The sequence below is a fragment of the Oncorhynchus kisutch genome, linkage group LG4 (genome assembly GCF_002021735.2).
Source record: "Oncorhynchus kisutch isolate 150728-3 linkage group LG4, Okis_V2, whole genome shotgun sequence".
Taxonomy (NCBI): Eukaryota; Metazoa; Chordata; class Actinopteri; order Salmoniformes; family Salmonidae; genus Oncorhynchus; species Oncorhynchus kisutch.
Window position 1 is genome coordinate 78251414 of NC_034177.2, and position 25759 is coordinate 78277172.

Below are 25759 nucleotides of genomic sequence, written 5' to 3' on the forward strand. Positions count from 1 at the left end.
GAAACTACTGCTGTGACAATACTGTGGGCAGTGCTGGTCTAATTGGACAGTTACCATAGTTTCTACAGTTACCATGGTACGCTAGATTGTCCCTATGTTGTGGGTTACCCATGCTGTCGTATGCTGTTTCCACAGCTCTCTTAGGGTTGATGGGATGTTAATGAATATTGCACCACATAAGGAGCCTAAGTAACACTGAGATCTCTCTGTTACTCAAGGTCTCTGTGAGGTAGGGGAGAGTGGGGTTCTCTGAGCAATCTTTTCCATTCAGCATCACTCCGTCAAGGGAAACACATTATTCATTCTAACAAAGAAATGTACATATTTTAGGGTGTTGTTTATACCTGGAAATAATCAGAATTCATGTAACCGTTACAGTTTTGAGAACATATCTTGTCCAAAAAACGTGGTCTCTTGGCACAACTTACCCCAGGTATAGGGTAAGTTAAGCCGCCTACACATCTTTGTACTGTATGACATATTACCACTTCTTTTTTAAAACCATTTCTATCTCTTAAATATTTGGTAAAACAACTTTCTGTGCATATTTTCCTATGTTGAACAAAAGGATGGGATAAATGCCTTTTCGTTATTAGGTCTAACAATGAGGAAAACAAGGGGTTAAGGGGTGGGGTGCATATACCACCCAACACATTTGGGTGGATTCTTACCATATGGGTCCAAACTTCTCCAGGGCCTCCACCAGGTCAGCCTCCACCACAGCCTCACACAGCCCCCTGACATGGACGACTGGGGACTGTGCAATCCTGTGGGAGTCCTCCCCACTGTCCTGCAACACACACAAACAACATTGGTTAGAGACTAGAACACACAATACCTGGAATAGCGGCAGAGGTTATGTTGATCATAAATCAACCGTATTAAATCATATAACATCAGAAGTGCAATGTCCTGTATAATACCTATCTAAAATAGGAGTCATTTTGAAAAGAGTGTATGTAGAGGGGAGGTTTCAGGTTGAATAATTTAACTGTATCTAAAAATGGATGACCTCCAGTACAGGTTACCTTTCCCTAACTGGGACTGTACCCCTCTATGTGAGAGCGTTTAAGTACATCTATGAATGAGAGGATGGGTCGCTTCAAGGATTCCCGACTGAAATTTAATTTTTTATTATTTGTCATTTTTACAAATTGTTCTCCCCAATTTGGTGGTATCCAATTGGTAGTTACAGTCTTGTCTCATCGCTGCAACTCCCGTACGGACTCGGGAGAGGCAAAGGTTGAGAGCCGTGCATCCTCCAAAACACGACCCTGCCAAGCCGCACTGCTTCTTGACACTATGCTCGCTTAACCCGGAAGCCAGCCGCACCAATGTGTCAGAGGAAACACCATACACCTGTGTCAGCGTGCACTGTGCCCGGCCCGCCACAGGAGGTGCTAGTGCGCAATGGGACAAGGACATCCCTGCCGGCCAAACCCTCCCCTAACCCGGACGACGCTGTACCAATTGGGCGCCGCCCCATGGGTCTCCCGGTCGCAGCCAGATGCGACAGCCTGGACTCAAACCCACAATCTCTAGTGGCACAGCTAGTCCTGTGATGCAGTGCCTTAGACCACTGCCCCACTCGGGAGGCCCTGACGTGAAGGGTTTGCAAGTCAAGTCTCATTAGTGCCAAGGGTGCAAAAGGGACAGATTTTTGGGGGAGGTGGGCCGGAGATTTGGTTTAAAACTGCTAAATGTTCTCTCAGCCTCATGGCAAAATGTGTAGAATTGCAGGAAATTAGCTGGGCTTGAAACTGCAACATTTTATCTCAGTCTCATGACAAAATGTGTAGAAATGCAGAAAGTTAGCTGGGTGTGGTGGGGGCACCAAATGCATGGGCAAGATAAAAAAAATTGACGAAAAACCATGGCGTGCTCGGAGAATGTCCGATGGGTCTCTATTTCAGGCTTTAGCAACAGAGCGATGTTTACACTAGCTCTGTGATCTAATAGGTGCAGGCTGTAACTGGGTGGGGCTTAGCTGGCTTTCTCTAGCAGTAGTGGGTGGGAATCCATCTCTCTGTGATAATAATATGAATATGGTTACATTCCCATTCAATATATGACATGCAGGAATAATGGCCAAGACCTATGCCCAATGGACAAGGTGCTTGTGGAGCATAGAGTCAGTGGTGGAAAAAGTACTCAATTGTCATACTTGAGTAAAAGTAAAAAGTAAATGTTAAACATCAAACTCATTATATTAAGCAAAACAAAACTATCTTTATTTATAATTGTATTTACGGACGGCCAGGAGCACACTCCAACACTCAGACATAACTTACAAAAAGTAAAAAGTACATTATTTTCTTTAGGAATGTAGTGAAGTAAAAGTAAAAGCTGTCAAAAATATAAATAGTAAAGTACAGTACTTTTAAGTATCTGGAGTACTTTACAGAACTAAGCATAGTGTTAAAGCTCACCCTTCTCTTTCAAACACCTCTCTGTCTGCTGTGGCAATACATGTCCATCCCTATAGTGCAACAAAAACATCCCACTCTGCCCTTTCAGATGTCCTATTCCACTCAGTCTATAAGGGAGAGCCAGGCAGAGAAAGAGGAAAAGAGGCAGAGCGGGTGAGGTTGAAAGTCAACAGACAGCACTAAGAGAGAATGCAAGAAAAGGGGTGAAAAGGGGCCATGCAGATGTTTTTATCTTATTATCAAATCATTTTGGGGTAAAAATGAAGTACCTCATTGTGATTGATTTCAATTAAAATGGTCAAAAAGAAACAGAAAATGCCTCTTAGCAAAGAGCAATTTCTCAAGCAAGAATTTAGCTACGGCTGTCTGGGATTGGTCTGAGTTGAAGTTGGATGGGGAAAATGGAAAAACTGGCAGAGAGGTTTGGAACTCTTTTTTATTGGTCTATTAACTCATTTAATTGTAACTAATTGCACAGTATTACTCCAACCTCACAGTGTGGAAATATACACTGAAAAAATATCTAAACACAACATGTAAAGTGTTGGTCCCATGTTTCATGAGCTGAACTCTAAATCAATTATAATCTCTTGCATATTTGAATCATCTTTATGGAGTCAGATAAATATTTTAATAGGCTAATTGCTTATTCTAGCATGTGAGGTGTATAATACACATATCCAATATTACACCACTACACTGACAGATCATTTGTTTGTTCGACATGGTGGAATCTTTTTGTGTCTGTAAAATGTATTAAATGAAACGCATTTATGCGCAAAGCAAATATTGATATAATAACCATTATATCGAAGTAAACTTGGAGTCATGCAATGGTATGGTATGTGGTCCTTCCACTACGACTCAGCAAACCAAACACTTTATTAGGCTACAGATGAAATAATTTATGATGGACTTCACAGGGTGGTGAAAGTGCAAGGTGATCTTGATGGTCCTTTCCAATAAATATTTAGGGTCTTATTCTGGTGACATGATGATCGATGCGAATAACAAAATACAAGTGAAATGGGTTTCCATCACATTTTCAACTCTACTCATGGGTTTCTCACAAACAAATGTTGCGGTTTATAGAGCGAGTGTGCCCACTCTGGTATGGACATGGGCACTCTAGCAAACAGCTCGCAGACACTGTGGGTATAGCCTACCTGTTATTATCGACAAGAGAACGCGATCATTTTCATTTGTCAAACGGAAGCCAAGCATCGCTGATCATGCCATCAGAATAAGACCCTCGATGTTTATTGGAAAGGAGCATCAAGATCGTCACCTTGCACTTTCACCACCCTGTGAAGTTCATCAGCATGTATTTAATCTGTAGCCTAATAAACATGCTTTCCCGACGAGTCATAGTGGGAGGACCACAAAAGATGTCACCGCGTGACTCCAAGTTGATTTATTATATCAATATTTGCGCATATAAGCAGTTCCACTGACATTTCTCACATAATTTATTTTAACGACACATCAAAATCCCACTTTGTCGTATTTTTTGGGGTCGACGATTGGAAAGTTTACTGACACATTTTCTGTTTCCATCAGGCCTGTCGTGACATTTTTTATCTGAGGTGTACTTTATTTGCATAAAAGGATGGAAACCTGGTTAGAGACAGATATTTGGTGACAATCAGGTAAATAGAATGAGGTGGCTTTAAGATGGAAATAGTGGAAAAACTTTCTCTTTCCTGGGCTTTCTAACTTAGTCGCTCCTCTCCCGTTGTGGGATTTCAACATTCCTCATCACTTCTTAGGGAAATACTAATAACCTAGTGTGCAAGGATCAGTTGGCCACACAAGTGTGTGTGTCTGTATGTGTTTGTGTGTGTAGGCATGGGCAGATGGTTGCGCAAGGTTAAGTGGCAGTCCAATCCATCAGCAGACTCATTTTCCCAGAGTGCTGTTTTTTCAGTGTTTGTTAAAGTGGTGTGTGAGAGTGGCCTAGTGGCCTTGTATTCCAGCTCATTCCTCACTCTAATCCTGAATAATCCTCACTACAGCACAGGTAACCAGGGCTAAAATGAGGTTAAATGACTTCTCAGTCTCTCTACACTACTTTACCTTTCTCTCTCTTCTCTCTCTCAGTTATGAAGTGGTGGTGGACTACACTTCCTTGCTGAGCTGATGTCCTCAGCCTATTGTGTGTGTCAGTGTTTTACTGTCTGTGCTGTTCACGAAGACCCCGACAGTCTCAGAGGGAGGTGACCCCCCTGGCACAGACCGCAGCACCTGCCGTTTAGGGAGAGCAAGGCACCAGTTTGAGCATTGAGAGACAGAATAAATGTTACTTCCCATACATACCTTCACTGTGTGTACTCCTCTCACAACATCCCTGTGTTCTGCTATGCTGCTCTGACTGAGTGTGTTCCTCTCCCCTCTCTGATATTTATAGAACACTGCTGACATTTCAGAGTGGCTGCAGTAAAAATGTAGGCCATACAGGAAAAGGGCTGGTGCAGTGTATTGTGATAGGTGACCAATTAGCTTGCAGTATGGTAGTTGGTACTGGGAGGTGGGCGTGGTGAGTGTATATCTGTCTGATGAAAACCTCATACAAAATGTATTTTTGTATTTATTGAAAGTAGTAACTCCCTCAATGTACTCTGAACTTTCATGTATTCATAACAGATTCTGAAGTTTCAAAATGGTATGTTTGTTATTGGTAAAATATGTGAGTTAGGGACAATATTTTTGTATGTGTGTACATATGTGTGTATGTGTGTACATATGTGTGTATGTGTGTACATATGTGTGTATGTGTGTAGCTGCTAATAAAAAAAACTGCCATCAATGAAATGACTATGTGAAGAGTACTACAGTATGCTAAGAAACCAGGGGTCAACACATGTTTTTCTTATCATATAGCAAACATTTATTGAAATTTCATTGACTTAGAAACACCTTAGTATTATATTAACAATACTGAAAGGTCTGCACGATTGCTGATGTATTCCTAGTTATCTTAGCTATAGAATAGCTTTGGTTATTGCCCGATCTACAAGCTTCAATTGTTTTATTAAAGATAATTACCAGAGTATGAGCAGTAATTAGGAAAGTGGCAATCCCTAATGGTATATTTGAATATATTTCACTTAATATAAAGAATAGGAAAACATGCATTTGATTTGATGACATTCCTTTCAACCTCATCTTGTGTAGTAAGCAACAATCAACTCTAACACCAAAAAATCTAACACAATTTACAATAGCAGTAGCCAGTAGCCAACAGCAAAACAATTCAGCACGCTTATTCAAGTCCAGCATAAACTCAAACATTAAAGGTCAATGTCTGGAAAACATCACACACAGGTCAATGTGATAGCAGAGGGAAAAGGTGTTAGGCCTGTCTTTGGTTTGTTGCCATAGGTCTTCAGTTCAGGTTCTATGGTGATTCTCTGTTAGCAATAGTATCGTACACTGAGCGGCGAGGGTCTTTCTGAAGGGCTGTGTAGGTGTCATCCTGTAGGTCATCATGCTCATCAGGTTCATCCTGTATGTCATTGAACTCAGCAGCGTCAGCGTAGATATGATCTATGCTCTCCTTCTCACACACGTTGAGGCATCCTTACTGACATACTGGACTCTCAGTGTATCTGAGATCACTTTCTCCACGGATTCTCCATTCAGTGTGTAGTAGCTGAGGACTAGAAGAGTTCCAGCAGTCAGGACAGTCGCCACCCCCAGTACAGGAACCAAGACACTGGTCTATCATCTGTGGTCAGGTCCCAGGTACAGTTCTGAGCTCCAATCTCATTCTTAGTCTCACAGAAGTACTGGTCAATGTACCCAAGACTGACACTGGTGTAAATTTGTTTCTCCCTGTAAAACCGTCACTTCAGTTCCGTTCCTTCGGTACCAGGTGTATTTCTCCACTGGTGGGTTGGCATCACTGCTGCAGGTCAGAGTCACTGCACCGCCTTCCAATATTTTATTGACTGTCACAGTGGTGGAACTTGGAGGATATCTCACAATGAGCATAGCTGCAAGGGACCAGTCCTTTTCGAGGACAACCAATGCACAGGAGTAGCTGCCTACATCCTCACTGCTGACTGGGCCAAGGTATATGATACCCCAGTGTTGGTTTGGGCTGTCCTTATAGAAGATGTAGTTAATAGAGTTAAGGTTCAGAAAGCAGGAAGTCTCGAACAAGATCCGGACTTCCTCTCCCTCCATGACAATGTCAGGACTAACGTTTACACGTACATCTGTGACAGACAGAGTGACCTGAAATTGGTCATTGTAGTTCCCCTGTTGTGTTTGAAATCTAAAACTGTACTTGGCTGAGTCCCTCTGTCTCAGCTCTGTGACTTTCAGGGTGCAGTCAGTCTCCTTATCTCCACAGTACTGCACACAAGCTTTATTAAAAAATATATCTTTAAAAATTCACCTTGATTTAACCAGGTAGGCCAGCTGAGAACAAGTTCTCATTTACAACTACGACCTGGCCAAGATGAAGCAAAGCAGTGAGACAAAAACAACAGAGTTACACATGGAATAAACAAACGTACAGTTAATAACACAATAGAACAGTGTGTGCAAATGAGGTAAGATTAGGGAGGTGAGGCAATAAATAGGCCATAGTGGCAAAATAACTACAATATAGCAATTAAACACTGGAGTGATAGATGTGCAGAAGATGAATGTGCAAGTAGAGATACTGGGAGCAAAATAAAGAAGGAGCAAAATAACAATATGGGGATGAGGTATTACAGATGGGATATGTACAGGTGCAATAATCTGTAAACTGCTCTGACAGATGATGCTTAAAGTTAGTGAGGGTGATGAGTCTCCAGCTTCAGTGATTTTTCAGTTTGTTCCAGTCATTGGCAGCAGAGAACTGGAAGGAAAGGCGGCCAAGGGAGGAATTGGCTTTCGGGGTGACCAGTGAAATATACCTGTTGGAGCGCGTGCTACGGGTGGGTGCTGCTATGGTGACCAGTGAGCTGAGATAAGGCGGGGCTTAACCTAGCAAAGATTTAGAGATGACCTGGAGCCAGTGGGTTTGGCGACGAATATGTAGTGAGGGCCAGCCAACGAGAGCATACATGTCGCAGTGGTGGGCAGTATATGGGGCTTTGGTGACAAAATGGATGGCACTGTGACAGACTACATCCAGTTTGCTGAGTAGAGTGTTGGAGGCTATTTTGTAGCATGTTGTGAAATAGGAAGCAGATAATATATTTAATTTTGGATTGGGGATGTGAGTCTGGAAGGAGAGAGTACAGTCTAACCAGACACCTAGGTATTTATAGTTGTCCACATATTCTAAGTCAGAACTGTCCAGAGCAGTGATGCTAGACGGGTAGGCAGGTGCGGGCAGCGATCGGTTGAAGAGCATGCATTTAGTTTTACTTGCATTTAAGAGCATTTTGAGGCCACGGAAGGAGTGTTGGTTGGCATTGAAGCTCGTCTGGAGGTTAGTTAACACAGTGTCCAAAGGGCCAGAAGTATAAAAAATGGTGTTGTCTGCGTAGAGGTGGATCAGAGAATCACCAACAGCAAAAACAACATCATTGACGTACAGTTTAAGTCGGAAGTTTACATACACCTTAGCCAAATACATTTAAACTCAGTTTCTCACAATTCCTGACAATTAATCCTAGTAAAAATGTCCTGTCTTAGTTCAGTAAGGATCACCACTTTATTTTAAGATTATGAAATGTCAGAATAATAGTAGAGAGAATGATTTATTTCAGCCTTAATTTCTTTCATCACATTCCCAGTGGGTCAAGAGTTTACATACACTCAATTAGTATTTGGTAGCATTGCCTTTAAATGGTTTGACTTGGGTCAAACGTTTCAGGTAGCCTTCCACAAGCTTCCCACAATAAGTTGGGTGAATTTTGGCCCATTCCTCCTGACAGAGCTGGTGTAACGGAGTCAGGTTTGTAGGCCTCCTTGCTCACGCACACATTTTCAGTTCTGCCCACAAATATTCTATGGGACTGAGGTCAGGGATGGCCACTCCAATATCTTGACTTTGTTGTCCTGAAGGCATTTTGCCACAGCTTTGGAAGTATGCTTGGGGTCATTGTCAATTTGGAAGACCCATTTACGACCAAGCTTTAACTTCCTGACTGATGTCTTGAGATGTTGCTTCAATATATTCACATAATTTTCCTCCCTCATGATGCCATCTATTTTGTGAAGTGCACCAGTCCCTTCTGCAGCAAAGCACCACCACAACATGATGCTGCCACCGTGCTTCACAGTTGGGATGGGGTTCTTCGGCTTGCAAGCCTCACCCTTTTTCCTCCAAACATAACGATGGCCATTATGGCCAAACAGTCTGAGGTCTGCCATTTGTTTTCTGAGGTCTTGGCTGATTTCTTTTGATTTTCCCATGATGTCAAGCAGAGGCCCTGCGTTTGAGGGTAGGCCTTAAAATACATCCACAGGTACACCTCAAATTGACTCAAATGGTGTCAATTAGCCTATCAGAAGCTTCTAAAGCCATGACATAATTTTTATTTTATTTTCCAAGCTCTTTAAAGGCACAGTGAACTTAGTGTATGTAAACTTCTGACCTAATGGAATTGTGATACAGTGAGTTATAAGTGAAATAATCTGTCTGTAAACAATTGTTGTAAAAATGACTTGTGGCATGCACGAAGTAGATGTCCTTACCGACTTGCCAAAACTATAGTTTGTTAACTTCTATGGGACTGGGGGGCAGTATTGAGAAGCTTGGATGAATAAGGTGCCCAGAGTAAACAGCCTGCTACTCAGGCCCAGTTGCTAATATATGCACATCATTAGTAGATTTGGATAGAAACCACTCTGAAGTTTCTAAACCTGTTTGAATGATGTCTGTGAGTATAACAGAACTCATATGGCAGGCAAAAACCTGAGAAAAAAATCCAACCAGGAAGTGGGAAATCTGAGGTTTGTAGTTTTTCAAGTCATTGCCTATCGAATATACAGTGTCTATGGGGTCATATTGCACTTTCTAAGGCTTCCACTAGATGTCAACAGACTTTAGAACTCTGTTTGATGCTTCTACTGTGAAAGAGGGGGGAATGGGAGCTGAATGAGTCAGAGGTCTGCAAGAGTGGCATGAGCTGATCACGCGCGCTCATGTGAGAGTTAGCTTGCATTCCATTGCATTTCTACAGAAAAAGGAATTCTCCGGTTGGAACATTATTGAAGATTTATGATAAAAAAACATCCTAAAGATTGATTCTATACTTCGTTTGACATGTTTCTACAGACTGTAAAGTGACTTTTCATCTGAACTTTCGCCTGGACCTGCCTGCACATCGTGAGTTTGGATTGTGTACTAAACGTGCGAACAAAAAGGAGGTATTTGGACATAAATGATGGACTTTATCAAACAAATCAAACATTTATTGTAAACTGGGATTCCTGGGAGTGCGTTCTGATGAAGATCAAAGGTAAGTGAATATTTATAATGCTATTTCTCACTTTGTCGACTCCACAACATGGCAGATATCTGTATGGCTTGTTTTGTTGTCTGAGCGCTGTACTCAGATTATTGCATGGTGTGCTTTTTCAGTTAACCTTTTTTGAAATCTGACACAGCGGTTGCATTAAGGAGAAGTGGATCTAAAATTCCATGCATAACATTTGTATCTTTTAGCAATGTTTATTATGAGTATTTCTGTAAATTGATGTGGCTCTCTGCAAAATCACCGGATGTTTTGGAACTACTGAACGTAGCGCGCCAATGTAAACTGAGATTTTTGGATATAAATATGAACTTTATCGAACAAAACATACATGTATTGTGTAACATGAAGTCCTATGAGTGTCATCTGATGAAGATCATCAAAGATTAGTGATTCATTTTCTCTCTATTTCTCCTCTCTTTGGCTGGAAAAATGGCTGTGTTTTTCTGTAACTAGGTACTGACCTAACATAATCGTTTGGTGTGCTTTCATCGTAAAGCCTTTTTGAAATCGTACACTGTGGCTGGATATACAACAAGTTTATCTTTAAAATGGTGTGAAATACTTGTATGTTTGAGTCATTTTAATTATGGGATTTCTGTTGTTTTGAGTTTGGCGCCCTACACTTTCACTGGCTGTTGTTGAGGTGGAACGCTACCGTCCCGAATATCCCAGAGAGCTTAACAAGAAATTTGTGGAGTGGTTGAAAAACTGGTTTTAATGACTCCAACCTAAGTGTATGTTAACTTCCGACTTCAAATGTATACAGAGAAAAGAGCCAGCCCGAGAATTGAACACTGTGCACCCCCATAGAGACTGTCAAAGGTTTGGACAACAGGACCTCCAATTTGACACACTGAACTCTGTCTGAGAAGTAGTTGGTGAACCAGTCATTTGAGAAACCAAGGCTGTTGAGTCTGCCAATAAGAATGCGGTGATTGACAGAGTCGAAAGCCTTGGCCAGGTCGATGAATACAGCTGCACAGTATTGCCTTTTATCGATGGTGGTTTTGATGTCGTTTAAGACCTTGAGCGTGGCTGAAGTGCACCCATGACCAGCTTGGAAACCAAATTGCATAGCGGAGAAGGTACGGTGGGATTCGAAATCTGTTTGTTAATTTGGCTTTCGAAGACCTTAGAAAGACACTGTAAGATAAATATAGATCTGTAACATTTTGGGTCTAGGGTGTCTCCCCCTTTGAAGAGGGGGATGACCAAGGCAACTTTCCAATCTTTGGGGATCTCAGACAATACGATAGAGAGGTTGAGAAGGCTAGTAATAGGGGTTGCAACAATTGCGGCAGATCATTTTAGAAAGAGAGGGTCCAGATTGTCTAGCCCAGCTGATTTGTAGGGGTCCAGATTTTGCAGCTCTTTCAGAACAACAGCTGTCTGGATTTGGGTGAAGTAGAAATGGGGGAGGCTTGAGCAAGTTGCTGTGGGGGGTGCAGAGCTGTTGACCGGGGTAGTGGTAGCCAGGTGGAAAGCATTGCCAGCCTTAGAAAAATGCTTATTGAAATTCTCAATTATAGTGGATTTATCGGTGGGGACAGTGTTTCCTAGCCTCAGTGCAGTGGGCAGCTGGTTGGAAGTGCTCTTATTCTCCATGGACTTTACAGTGTCCCAGAACTTTTTGGAGTTGGTGCTACAGGATACAAATTTCTGTTTGAAAAAGCTAGCCTTTGATTTCCTAACTACCTGTGTATATTGGTTCTTAACTTCCCTGAAAAGTTACATATCGCGGGGCCTATTCGATGCTAATGCAGAACGCCACAGAATGTTTTTGTGCTGGTCAAGGGCAGTCAGGTCTGGAGTGAACCAAGGGCTATATCTGTTCCTGGTTCTATTTTTTTGGGATTGGGGCATGCTTATTTAAGATGGTGAGGAAAGCACTTTTAAAGAATAACCAGGCATCCTCTACTGACTGAATGAGGTCAATATCCTTCCAGGATACCCGGGCCAGGTCAATGAGAAAGGCCTGCTCATACTCCAAGTCTTCAGGCTTCCCCTTGGGATCCACAGTTTTTGACCAGAGAGTCTGTGTGATGGTCTGTCCACTCGGGTATGTGCAAGTGCAAGGCATGTCCACAGATGACCCTGTTATGGCGCAGATTGTCTTGTTTGTGTATCGCACATCCCAACCGTTATCCAGTACACAAAGTGCAGGAGAACAGAGATCATTTACAGCACAGGAGTAGCTGCCAGCATCCGTAATGTTGAATGGGTCTAGGTGCAGGCTAGTATTTAGGGTTTTTGGGTTGATTAGCTGTTGTCCGTTCTTGTACCAGATGTAGGTAGGGTTGAGGTTGTCACTCAGAGTACATTTGGTGCTGCAGGTCAGTGTTACTTTCTGTCCCTCTTTCACAGTGTCTGGATTCTTCCTTACCTTCAGACCTGTGACAAACAGTTGTCCCATATTCGCTGTTCTGCCATCCTGAGTTCTCTGAGTTAACTTATACTCAGCGGAGTCCCTCAGTCTCAAATCACTGATCTTAAGAGTATGGGAATATTGACCGGAACCCCCAACACCACCAGATCTCAAATGTCCTCCATACTCTGGATCTTTAATCAGATCCTCCGGAATGGTTGTGTCCTTCCATTTCTTCCTGTTGTCGTTGTTAAACCAGTAGAATTCTTTAAATTTACTTCCGGTTTCCTGGATTTCCAAATCGCAGGACAATTCTACAGACGATCCTAAGGTGCAAACACTCTCCTTTCTACAAAATAAAACTACCACAACTGCAGCCAGCAGACCTGGTATAAAGAGGAGAAGTCCTACAAACATACTTCCTGCCAACATCCACGGATACCTAAACCTGTACTGGTGGTGCAGTTGAACTAAATTCAAGTGTGAATCAAGTGATGTTATTTCTTAATACTTATAGGAGGGAGTGTACTCTTTTTGTGCAAGTCTAACTTCCTTCCTTTAAGAGATAAAGTTAATATCATGCTTGCTTACATAGTGAAGAGAAATCGAGAAAATGAAAAATGCAAGATATACTGTATATTTTTCTCAGACTATTGATGAAACGATAATGCGTGCGAGATGAAGAGGAATGACTTGAACATTTAAACATGTTAAGTGACAGGGCTACTATGTTCCAGGAGGATTAAAAGGTCTACTATGTTCCAGGAGGATTAAAAGGTCTGCTATGTTCCAGGAGGATTAAAAGGTCTACTATGTTCCAGGAGGATTAAAAGGTCTACTATGTTCAGGAGGATTAAAGGTCTGCTATGTTCCAGGATAATTAAAAGGTCTACTATGTTCCAGGACGATTAAAAGGTCTACTATGTTCCAGGAGGATTAAAAGGTCTACTATGTTCCAGGAGGATTAAAAGGTCTGCTATGTTCCAGGAGGATTAAAAGGTCTACTATGTTCCAGGAGGATTAAAAGGTCTACTATGTTCCAGGAGGATTAAAGGTCTGCTATGTTCCAGGAGAATTAAAAGGTCTACTATGTTCCAGGAGAATTAAAAGGTCTACTATGTTCCAGGAGGATTAAAAGGTCTACTATGTTCCAGGAGGATTAAAAGGTCTACTATGTTCCAGGAGGATTAAAAGGTCTACTATGTTCCAGGAGGATTAAAAGGTCTACTATGTTCCAGGACGATTAAAAGGTCTACTATGTTCCAGGACGATTAAAAGGTCTACTATGTTCCAGGAGGATTAAAAGGTCTACTATGTTCCAGGAGGATTAAAAGGTCTACTATGTTCCAGGAGGATTAAAAGGTCTACTATGTTCCAGGAGGATTAAAAGGTCTACTATGTTCCAGGAGGATTAAAAGGTCTACTATGTTCCAGGACGATTAAAAGGTATACTATGTTCCAGGAGGATTAAAAGGTCTACTATGTTCCAGGACGATTAAAAGGTCTACTATGTTCCAGGACGATTAAAAGGTCTACTATGTTCCAGGACGATTAAAAGGTCTACTATGTTCCAGGAGGATTAAAAGGTCTAGTATGTTCCAGGAGGATTAAAAGGTCTACTATGTTCCAGGACGATTAAAAGGTCTACTATGTTCCAGGACGATTAAAAGGTCTACTATGTTCCAGGACGATTAAAAGGTCTACTATGTTCCAGGACGATTAAAAGGTCTACTATGTTCCAGGACGATTAAAAGGTCTACTATGTTCCAGGACGATTAAAAGGTCTACTATGTTCCAGGACGATTAAAAGGTCTACTATGTTCCAGGAGGATTAAAAGGTCTACTATGTTCCAGGAAGATTAAAAGGTCTACTATGTTCCAGGACGATTAAAAGGTCTACTATGTTCCAGGACGATTAAAAGGCCTACGTAAGTAATACGTGTTTATACATCCACTTCCTCATAATAAACACAATATAACAGATATAGTGTCTGAGATAAGTACAGAATTTACATTCAATTCATGAGTTTAAAAATAACTTACTTTTCACTTCCTGAATTGCATGAGTTGAAAACAGAATTGACCCAACCCTGGTTTGAACCTGTTATACAGTCACATGCACGCACCCTGAACTGCTTCTACCCCCAAGCCATACGTGTAATGAATACTCAGGTAGAAAAAGGTATAGATTCACATGCAGAGTGCAGCAGGTGTTTATTTCACCTTCACAGAAGGCAGGAGTCGTGGTCACCGGACAAGCAATTGTCATACACAGGTAGGCAAACAGGCAGGTGAATCAAAACTAGGAATGAAGGCTATAACTGGTTCTCACAAACGAGCTAGGAAAAGGCTTCGTAGAGTCAAAACAAACAACACCTCACAAACAGAATGAACTGAATTAAATAAGGAGCTGATGAGACCAGGTGAGTAACTAACACAGGTGAAATCAATGAACAAAAATGAAAGACAGGGCTATATTCAAGAACACAAAGAAACAGGGCTACGTTCAAGAACACAACGAAACAGAAAAAGGTTGACTAAGAAAATAAATACAGAACCTTAAAATACGAAGGCTAAGTAGTTAACCAATAGCTACCCAGACATTGACCCCAACTCTTTTGACACATCACATACGCTACTGCTTATTATCTATCCTGTTGCCTAGTCGCTTTACCCCTGCCAATATGTACATATCTATCTCAATTACATCGTACCCCTGCACATTGACTTGGTACTGATACTTCCCCCATTTAGTCGACGGATCGAGTATTTGGTCGGTAGGCTGTTTTTCGACCTAGATTTATTTGATTGTTAGTGTCTATCAATTCCCTATTACATATCACCAGTAATACATTCTGTTAATCCCCATAATTTCTAATCTACAATGTTTGTTTGGTTACAGTAATTTCCCTTAATGCATTCAATATTATTCCAGTCTTTTACTGTTCTCATTGTTGGAGTTGTTTGCAGAGCGCACAACCTATGCTACACTTGTGAGAAACAAGTTTTGGTTTATTTCATTCCATTTACAAGTTTTGTCAATTTATTCAGTGTCTTTTGTTTGGAGAGCTCCTGTCAATGTTGTGTAAGGACACACACCTGATTATGCATGGCAGTAGGCCTAGGCTACCTGGCCTACTTGCAAATGTAAGCATATAAATGTGCCCATTTGGGGATCTGATAGTATTTCACCACCACTAATAAGCTGTGGAGCTTCTCAAAGTATTTTTTAAATATATATTTTTTAAACGTTTCATCTGCACCTCCTTGACTCTCAGTGTCTCCGTTATACCTACCTGATTACTACTTATCCCTTGCACATAGCTTAGCAGTGTCTGTCCGGAGCTCACTGGTGTGGGAAACTCTGAGGGCCCAGAATACTGTCCAACAGTTGCAAGTTTGATAGTGCAAGCACTAGGTCGGACCCAGTTGATAGTTGACACAATGTTTGAAGTTCATTGCAGACAGGTCACGCATAGCCAATGTGATTTATAGGATATTTATTTTCTCCCTGCAGGCAGCAATGTTTTTATTTGTTGGCCTTAGGTAGGCTATTTTTACATATTTTAGTGTGTTACTTTCTATTAAATGTGTTTATTGTATTTTCTATAAAATAAAATAGGAAATAAAACTCTGCATTGTTGGTTAAGGGCTTGTAGGTAAGTATTTCACGGTAAGTATTTCATGGTACCTGTTGTATTCGGTGCATGTGACATAACATTTGATTTGATTTTGATCAAACTTTCAATGGGTGAATTTGATGGTCTGCATGGTCTCCTCAGGCTAGACTCTCTACAACCTGTAGATAGACCAACTAAACATTATGCTGTTCTGGGAATACAAACAGCAGATCAGATTAATACATCTATGTCAGAAAATATATAAAGGCTGATGGGAGAAAGCAACACAGCAGATATGTGTTTGTGGTACTTCGTGGTACTTCAAACACATGGTTTCATGCCATTCCATTCACTCCGTTCCTGCCATTATTATGAGCCGTCTTCCTCTCAGCAGCCTCCACTGGTATATACCGTATACCGGGGTATTTGGAAATAGCCACGGGAGGGTTTTTCAATACCATGAATAACTTGAAACCATTTCTTTGAAGTTGTTCAATACATTTTTATATTTGTAGCTAATTTCTACGTAAATACCTGCAGTCAAATTGTGCAATATGTTAGGAGATAAAGCAGATTGCGTTCTTCGTTTCACCTGTCACATTATTTTACAAGCTTAGTTCCCCAGAACAGTTGAGCCAGTCATGTGTTTGTTCGTAAATAGCATAACGGGAGAAAGCGGGAGCAGGTCCAGCTGTGTATTAGGGGTCGCGTTTTATAATGAAAGTTACGTTTTTTTTCTCCTATAGTTTTCCTTCACATAAAATACATTAATGAAACACATTAGACAGAAAATACTTTCATTTTCATCAGATGACAACAGAAGTGCAACACTAATTGGCTGGCATAAGTAAATTAGCTTACAATGAAAAAGCAAGGTATTTTTAAAAATCAAAAACGATATATGTCCATCATATTTCTACTGTTTATCATAGAAAGAATGTAGCCAGCTACATTTCCTAATGTTTTGCTTAATGTTAATCTAGCATTTTACCTGAGAAAAGTAGTCTGGGTACACCAAGAAAAGTACTGGGGAAAAGTAGTCTGGCTGCACCAAGAAAAGTACTGGAGAAAAGTAGTCTGGCTACACCAAGAAAAGTACTGGAGAAAAGTAGTCTGGCTGCACCAAGAAAAGTACTGGAGAAAAGTAGTCTGGCTACACCAAGAAAAGTACTGGAGAAAAGTAGTGTGGCTACACCAAGAAAAGTACTGGAGAAAAGTAGTCTGGCTACACCAAGAAAAGTACTGGAGAAAAGTAATCTGGCTACACCAAGAAAAGTACTGGAGAAAAGTAGTCTGGCTACTCCAAGAAAAGTACTGGAGAAAAGTAGTCTGGCTACACCAAGAAAAGTACTGGAGAAAAGTAGTCTGGCTACACCAAGAAAAGTACTGGAGAAAAGTAGTCTGGCTACTCCAAGAAAAGTACTGGAGAAAAGTAGTCTGGCTACACCAAGAAAAGTACTGGAGCGAAGAAGTCTGGCTACACCAAGAAAAGTACTGGAGAAAAGTAGTCTGGCTACACCAAGAAAAGTACTGGAGAAAAGTAGTCTGGCTACACCAAGAAAAGTACTGGAGAAAAGTAGCTGTCTGCTGATAGAATGATGGAGAAAAGTAGCTCCACATCAGTCAGAGTGCTGTCTGCTGATAGAATGATGGAGAAAAGTTGCTCCACATCAGTCAAAGTGCTGTCTGCTGATAGAATGATGGAGAAAAGTAGCTCCACATCAGTCAAAGCTCTGTCTGCTGATAGAATGATGGAGAAAAGTAGCTCCACATCAGTCAAAGCGCTGTCTGCTGATAGAATGATGGAGAAAAGTAGCTCCACATCAGTCAAAGCTCTGTCTGCTGATAGAATGATGGAGAAAAGTAGCTCCACATCAGTCAAAGCGCTGTCTGCTGATAGAATGCCCGTTTGTGAATTCTCATCCAGTGGAGAAATGCAACTGAAGCACAAAATGAGTGTGATGCCGAGTAGAAATTACAATCACAAGCATTTTAAATCTGCATTTACAAAACACAGCAAGATGTTTCTAATCTGCTATATATTTTCTTCCTGCATGAAAAACGTAGAATTCTGCTTTAACCCAAACCCATAAATTTAACATATTAGTTATCTCAGTAAGTGGTTGAATAAATAAGGTGACGGGGCATCATATTGTGTTAGCTTTCTGTCGTGTTTGAGTCAAAGCCCTTTGGATGAGTTATTAATTTACTCCTCCCCCCTCTTCTCTGAGCAGACAGGCCTGTTGCCCTAGCGACTCCAGACAGTCACAGCGTGTAGCCTACACATGCTGCTCCAGAGACAGTACTGTTCTTCCTTCAGACAAGCATGCATAGACATTGTGCAAATTAACACATTTTTATAGCCGTCACAGAAATACGCTATTACTTGTTATAATACTGTTAGCATTGCGGTAATAGACGCTCAATAGGCTTTTTTTGCATTTTTGTGTACTAAGCCAGTAATACCAGTATGAAAGAAGGCCGGTATGACAATATGAAAATCTGGATACCACCCAAACATATAAAGTAGTACAGTATTTTTATAATATTATATTACAGCATTTTTAGGAGGAGAGAGTGTGTAACTGTGTTGGGAGCCTGTAGAGGCATTCTGAACATGTACTGGGGGAGTCTGTTAGCATGTTGAGAGTAAGGAGTGATGTTCCTTGGACTGTGAACATCAGCTTTCCAGGCCACGTCCCCTGGGAGAGTGTGTGGCCATGCAAGTGTGTGAGTAAGACGGAATTTGTTCTCAATTTGTGCTCAACATCAGCTTTCCAGGGTTTGCTTCCTAGGGGCTTGAACCTGTTTGTATATGTGTGTGTTTGTGTGAGTGGAGCGAAGCGAGGAGTGGAGAGGAGCTGGAGGAGCAGAGCGGAGCGGAGAGGGAGCGGAGCGAGGAGTGGAGAGGAGCTGGAGGAGCAGAGCGGAGAGGGAGCGGAGCAAGTAGAGCGGAGCGAGGAGTAGAGCGGAGCGAGGAGTAGAGAGGAGCGAGGAGTTGAGTGAAGTCGGAGTGGAGCTGGAGCAAGGAGCGGAGCTGGAGTGGAGCTGGAGTGGAACGAGGAGTAGAGCGGAGCGAGGAGTGGAGCGAAGTTGGAGTGGAGCTGGAGCGAGGAGCGGAGCTGGAGTGGAACGAGGAATAGAGCGGAGCGCGAGTTTCCCAAAGGCTGGAGCGTCGGCCTTCTCAGCTCCAATTTCTCTCAAGTAGCAGTCACTTCACGACCTCAGGACACGACCGGCCCAGCATGCATTTGTAGTCTACTTGTGTGCTGCTATAGACTCTTGCTTTAGCTACTGTCATCTAGTAGGCTAAATATTTTCATAAAGAAACTGAGAAAACACACAGGTGAAAAATCAAGGTGATTTACAAAGATGAGGACCAAGGGCAAGAGAGGGAGTAAAGAATGATTGTGGAATCTGAAAAGACAGGTATCCCGAAAGCATGATGGGGTACTTAGTATGTGTTCATGCTAACAGAAAGGAAGGAGGTCGGTAGCTAGCTAAGTGTGTCATTGTAGCAAAGTATTTATAAACCAAAAAATAATTTTCATTATATTATCTATTTAATAGGCCAACATTGATTTTGGCCCAATAGGCCTGGCATTTTACATCTTTCAAGTAGCTTTCTGTTTTGATAGGGTCATTTTACCTCAAATCCTTTAGGCCTAGCTATAGAAATATAATAAAACGACTACACATCCCTGCTCAGCCTGGCAAGAGCGTCCCAAAGGGTGTTCGGCATCCGCAGTGGTCCTGAAGCGCTGAGAGGGTATTCCACGCTGCTGACCTGCTCTCCAGGCACCATCACATGGGCCTGAATGTCACGACTTCCGCCGAGGTTTGCTCTCCTGCCCGTTCGGGCGGTGCTCGGCGTTCTTCGTCACCGTCCTACTAGCCACTACCGATCCCTTTTCGTGTATCTGTTGGTTTTGTCTGATTGGTTTCACCTGTGTGTTGTTTAGTTAATTAGTGTCTGTATATAATGTAGGTTGTCCCACCCTTGTTTTGTGCGGGATTGTTTATTTGGTCATTCATTTTCGTCTGTCGTGGTTATCGTGTTTTCTTATTCTCCGGTTAGTCTGTTATCCTGTGTTGGATAATTTCACCCTGTGTGTGTTTGGGTTGACCGTGTTTGTTTGTTCACCGGTTAGTCTGTTATCCTATGTTGGATAATTCACCCTGTGTGTGTTTGGGTTGACCGTGTTTGTTTGTTCACCGGTTAGTCTGTTATCCTATGTTGGATAATTTCACCCTGTGTGTGTTTGGGTTGACCGTGTTTGTTTGTTCACCGGAGAATAAACTTTATTATCGCATTCTGCTCTCTGCGCCTGATTCCACCCACCTTGATTAGACGTGACACTGAAACCACAGACTCCGGCCAAACTCATGTTTCTAAGAATGAATTCCTGTAGATGGAGCATAATAAAGCTTTTTTATTTCATTCGTATTTAATTCTAAGTAAATCACAACCTATATGTGTAGTTTATACGCTATGATACAACAAAATGTTGTTTAAATGCCGAGTGCTTAATGTCCCTGCCAGCCTAGTGTGTCGCACTTGCAAATGCTTCACAATGTGTTTGTTTGTCGGCTATAGCCTTGAAATAATAATTAATAATAATAATAAATAATGAATTTTCGTTCCTTCTTAGGCTCCCTGTCTGGCTCCTGACCTATTTACAGTTAGTTTAATACGACATGTAGCCTAGTTGAAATTATAAATGCTTCTTAGTCACCTTTTCCTGTTGTTTATTAAAATACTTTTCATTCAAATTGTACGGTTTGATTTTAAAACTTCAAAACCAAACGTTAGGTCCAGGTAGTCGCAATAATAGATGGGTTTTGGTTCAATTGCGATTTTAATGAATGGAATGAATTCGGAGCGGCTGTTTTTTATTTCTTTGAGCGAGGAGCAGGTTTTTAGCGAAGTGGTTCGAACAGAACGATGAGCAGGATTTACGACCACTCAACTCATCTCACATACTCTGGTGTATATGTGTTTGAGAGTGTGCGAATGGTTGAAACATGATTGCGTGTGTGTGTGTCCCTGTATGTGTTTGAGTGGCGAACATCGACTGTTGAGGCTTTGCTTCCCAGGAGCCCAAACCCCTTCCCCCACCCCCTCTCCCCTAGACGTCTGGGAGGAATATTATATCATCCACAGGACAGATATGTGTAAAATAAAAAACCTTGCTAGTGACAGCCCCTTCATTCCTCACTGAGACATATTCTCAAAGAGACATACTATTCAGTCTACTACAGCACATCATCCCTCTACAATTCCACCTCAGAGTTCCACCAGGCTTCAGTTGAAATGAGACCATTTCATTCTATAACAGACTGCATCCCTGAAAGACATAAGGACTTCACATTGACAGTTGAAATGAGACCATTTCATTCTATAACAGACTGCATCCCTGAAAGATATAAGGACTTCACATTGACGATAAACATCAGTTTCCCACAGAGCTCCATCCATAAAAACAACATTTGAGAATTCTACAGGGATTGTTGCTATGTGACAATGTTAGTCTACCATTCCATTTCACATGACCCTCATTAATCATACAGATTCCTCTCTTTCATATGATCAGCCTTACAGCACTTGGATTAACACACTTAATCCAGGTCGCAATTGTAAATGAGAACTTGTTCTCAACTTGCCTACCTGGTTAAATAAAGGTGAAATCAAATTTGAAAAATGTAAAAAATCCACATGACAGAAATACTGCCTGAATAATGATCATAATTTAGACCAGCCTCGACTATTTTATATGAATAACACCTTCAAATGAAAGATAGAACCTGTGATAATTATTTGAACAAAATGGACTTTGAAGTAATTTGTCATTCTGACTTAAATTATGCCAAAAACACTAACCATTCAATCAACCGAACACTTAAAAGGGTAATGTTTCAGCCCAACCCTGCTCTGACACCTGTGTCGCTGTCTGAGTAGATTAGCAATCAAGTCTCATCAAGTCTGGGACAATAACAGGCCTCTCACTGGCCCTTTCACAAGCATTTATTCTGAGTATACATCAGGCAATGTTTGGCATTTATGAATTTCAGCTGAATTCAGGCCTATTGTTTACTATAGAAGCCAATTACCAGTGTTGTGCTGTTTTGTCTGAGAAGAGTTCTGCCGTTATCTGAACACGGGCATTCATTTTTATGTTTTTTTCCTGATGCTTTCAGGATGCCTCACTAAGGTGTATTATCACACTCATTCTGCTGGGAAACGCTGAGAGGGCAGCTGTGATGAACAGACACACACACACTTGCACACGCAAGGACACAAGCACAGTTGCACACGCACACGTTTAGCTCCACAGCACTGGGGGCAAACACAGGACTTCCATTTGACACCTGCATTTTACCATGTTCAGTCAGACTAGGGCTGTGGCGGTCACACAATTTTGTCAGCCGGTGATTGTCAAGCAAATGGTCTCACGGTAATTGACCATTGATTAACATAAACAGATTTAGCATCTCCTGGCTTCCACACAGTCTAATAAATCCATGTAATATAGCCTACACCTTCACAATAAATCCATTATTTATTTTAGACAGGTCTAAAGAAACATGATATGAAGAAAATGTAGTCTATTTCAGAAGAACAAAATAGCATACATAAGTTGTCCTTATGTTAGGCCCTGATGTGGCTATGCCAAATGGCTGTGGGCTACACTAGTTCATTTAGCAGACAAGATTTGCTTATAATTCTGTGGCATTATTTTATGTTATTTTATAGTATGAAGAATACAATTGAACAAAGCTGAATAAAATATAAATATTTTCTCAATTATTTCAGGGAGTGCGCACATGCAGCTATTCTGTGTTGAGCGGTTAACAAAGAAATAGGTATTCCTATATGCTTAGGTTAGAGTTATTAATGTAACTTTAGTTGTTCTACAAACGGTGGACTATATGTTTAGATTTTTAATACATTGTAAGGCTGCATGATGAGACTCTAATGATGATTTGAAAAAGGTAGCTTGAAAGGCATGAGCTCTGCTTTGTTTTTTGAGCAGGCTGTCCACACTCCAATAGTCTCTCATTCACAATTTGACAATCACTTGATAATGCCTCAAATTTCAATGCGCCGTCACTTTGTGGCCGTAATGCACCCTTTTGCGGACCGGAGTGCTGCATTGTGCCCTTCTCCCCGAGAGTGCTGGCCAATCCGAGGTTCTCCATTCAGTGATTGGGTCTTTCTCAGAGGCTACAAGTGAAGACCGACACATCGGGGACGCAACTGCGCGTGTCCTTATCCAATTCCGAGGTGCATATTGAAGATATTGAAAGAACTGTCCACATTTAATTTTCGGCAGCCAACAAGATGAGGAGGCCTAATGAACAGCAAAAGCACTAGCCTATGTCAATCTACTATCCCTCATAGTACAAAAGCCGACATATTCTAATATTTTTTTAATCTCCCCAATTTCGTGGTATCCAATTGGTAGTTACAGTCTTGCCTCATCACAGCAACTCCCGTAAGGACTCGGGAGAGGTGTAGGTCCAAACTTGAATCTCATGTACTGTTTATGTCTGCCAGTTAGGCTCTACACCTCTTGTAGTGTGGATTCATGTGCTTCATTTTAAGATGTTTGTGATAAAGACCTTATTAAAACATATGGGCTAGGCTACATGAGGGCTACATGAGTGCTAGGCTACATGAGGGCTAGACTACATGAGGGCTACATGAGGGCTAGACTACATGAGGGCTACATGAGGGCTAGGCTACATGAGGGCTAGGCTACATGAGGGCTACATAAGGGCTAGGCTACATGAGGGCTACATGAGTGCTAGGCTACATGAGGGCTAGACTACATGAGGGCTACATGAGGGCTAGGCTACATGAGGGCTAGTCTACATGAGGGCTAGGCTACATGAGGGCTACATGAGGGCTAGGCTACATGAGGGCTAGGCTACATGAGGGCTACATGAGGGCTAGTCTACATGAGGGCTAGGCTACATGAGGGCTACATGAGGGCTACATGAGTGCTAGGCTACATGAGGGCTAGACTACATGAGGGCTACATGAGGGCTAGACTACACGAGGGCTACATGAGGGCTAGACAACATGAGGGCTACATGAGGGCTACATGAGGGCTAGGCTACATGAGGGCTACATGAGGGCTAGACTACATGGGGGATACATGAGGGCTAGGCTACATGAGGGCTACATAAGGGCTCAGATCAGAACAGTTAGCTTAAAATGTTGATAAACTATTAGGCTATTTCTTCACATTATAAGCGCAGCAATGCACACATGGTAGTGGGCTATAAGCGCAAATGTTCCATTAGCAGAAACACCAATATCGAAAGTGACCTCAAACAAAATGATGCATGTAATGCTTTTATTATAAAGCTGCATTTTTATGGTGAAAATGATCTTCCCCAAACTTGAATCTCATGTACTGTTTATGTCTGCCAGTTAGGCTCTACACCTCTTGTAGTGTGGATTCATGTGCTTCATTTTAAGATGTTTGTGATAAAGACCTTATTAAAACATATGGGCTAGGCTACATGAGGGCTACATGAGTGCTAGGCTACATGAGGGCTAGACTACATGAGGGCTACATGAGGGCTAGACTACATGAGGGCTACATGAGGGCTAGGCTACATGAGGGCTAGGCTACATGAGGGCTACATAAGGGCTAGGCTACATGAGGGCTACATGAGTGCTAGGCTACATGAGGGCTAGACTACATGAGGGCTACATGAGGGCTAGGCTACATGAGGGCTAGTCTACATGAGGGCTAGGCTACATGAGGGCTAGGCTACATGAGGGCTACATGAGGGCTAGGCTACATGAGGGCTAGGCTACATGAGGGCTACATGAGGGCTAGTCTACATGAGGGCTAGGCTACATGAGGGCTACATGAGGGCTACATGAGTGCTAGGCTACATGAGGGCTAGACTACATGAGGGCTACATGAGGGCTAGACTACACGAGGGCTACATGAGGGCTAGACAACATGAGGGCTACATGAGGGCTACATGAGGGCTAGGCTACATGAGGGCTACATGAGGGCTAGACTACATGGGGGATACATGAGGGCTAGGCTACATGAGGGCTACATAAGGGCTCAGATCAGAACAGTTAGCTTAAAATGTTGATAAACTATTAGGCTATTTCTTCACATTATAAGCGCAGCAATGCACACATGGTAGTGGGCTATAAGCGCAAATGTTCCATTAGCAGAAACACCAATATCGAAAGTGACCTCAAACGAAATGATGCATGTAATGCTTTTATTATAAAGCTGCATTTTTATGGTGAAAATGATCTTCCCCAAACTTGAATCTCATGTACTGTTTATGTCTGCCAGTTAGGCTCTACACCTCTTGTAGTGTGGATTCATGTGCTTCATTTTAAGATGTTTGTGATAAAGACCTTATTAAAACATATGGGCTAGGCTACATGAGGGCTACATGAGTGCTAGGCTACATGAGGGCTAGACTACATGAGGGCTACATGAGGGCTAGACTACATGAGGGCTACATGAGGGCTAGGCTACATGAGGGCTACATGAGGGCTAGACTACATGGGGGCTACATGAGGGCTACATGAGGGCTACATGAGGGCTAGGCTACATGAGGGCTACATAAGGGCTAGGCTACATGAGGGCTACATGAGTGCTATGCTACATGAGGGCTAGACTACATGAGGGCTACATGAGGGCTAGGCTACATGAGGGCTAGTCTACATGAGGGCTAGGCTACATGAGGGCTATATGAGGGCTAGGCTACATGAGGGCTAGTCTACATGAGGGCTAGGCTACATGAGGGCTACATGAGTGCTAGGCTACATGAGGGCTAGACTACATGAGGGCTACATGAGGGCTAGACTACACGAGGGCTACATGAGGGCTAGACTACATGAGGGCTACATGAGGGCTACATGAGGGC

General features: G+C 42.0%; 1 protein-coding gene across 3 annotated transcripts in view; it reads right to left on the bottom strand.

The window, feature by feature from the left end:
* Positions 1-25759, bottom strand: part of LOC109890036 (heterogeneous nuclear ribonucleoprotein L-like) — a 66548-nt gene that overhangs the window by 24275 nt on the left and 16514 nt on the right. Inside the window, exons 1-2 of one of the 3 annotated variants that reach the window (XM_031823711.1) lie at positions 4746-4889; positions 672-790 (exon numbers count right to left, since the gene is read on the bottom strand). In XM_031823711.1, coding sequence (XP_031679571.1) covers positions 672-790; positions 4746-4850 — 224 coding nt within the window. In that variant the 5' untranslated portion in view covers positions 4851-4889. Of the gene's footprint in view, positions 1-671; positions 791-4745; positions 4890-25759 lie in introns of those variants that run through there. The other 2 variants (XM_031823710.1, XM_020482000.2) reach the window with 2 other exon arrangements.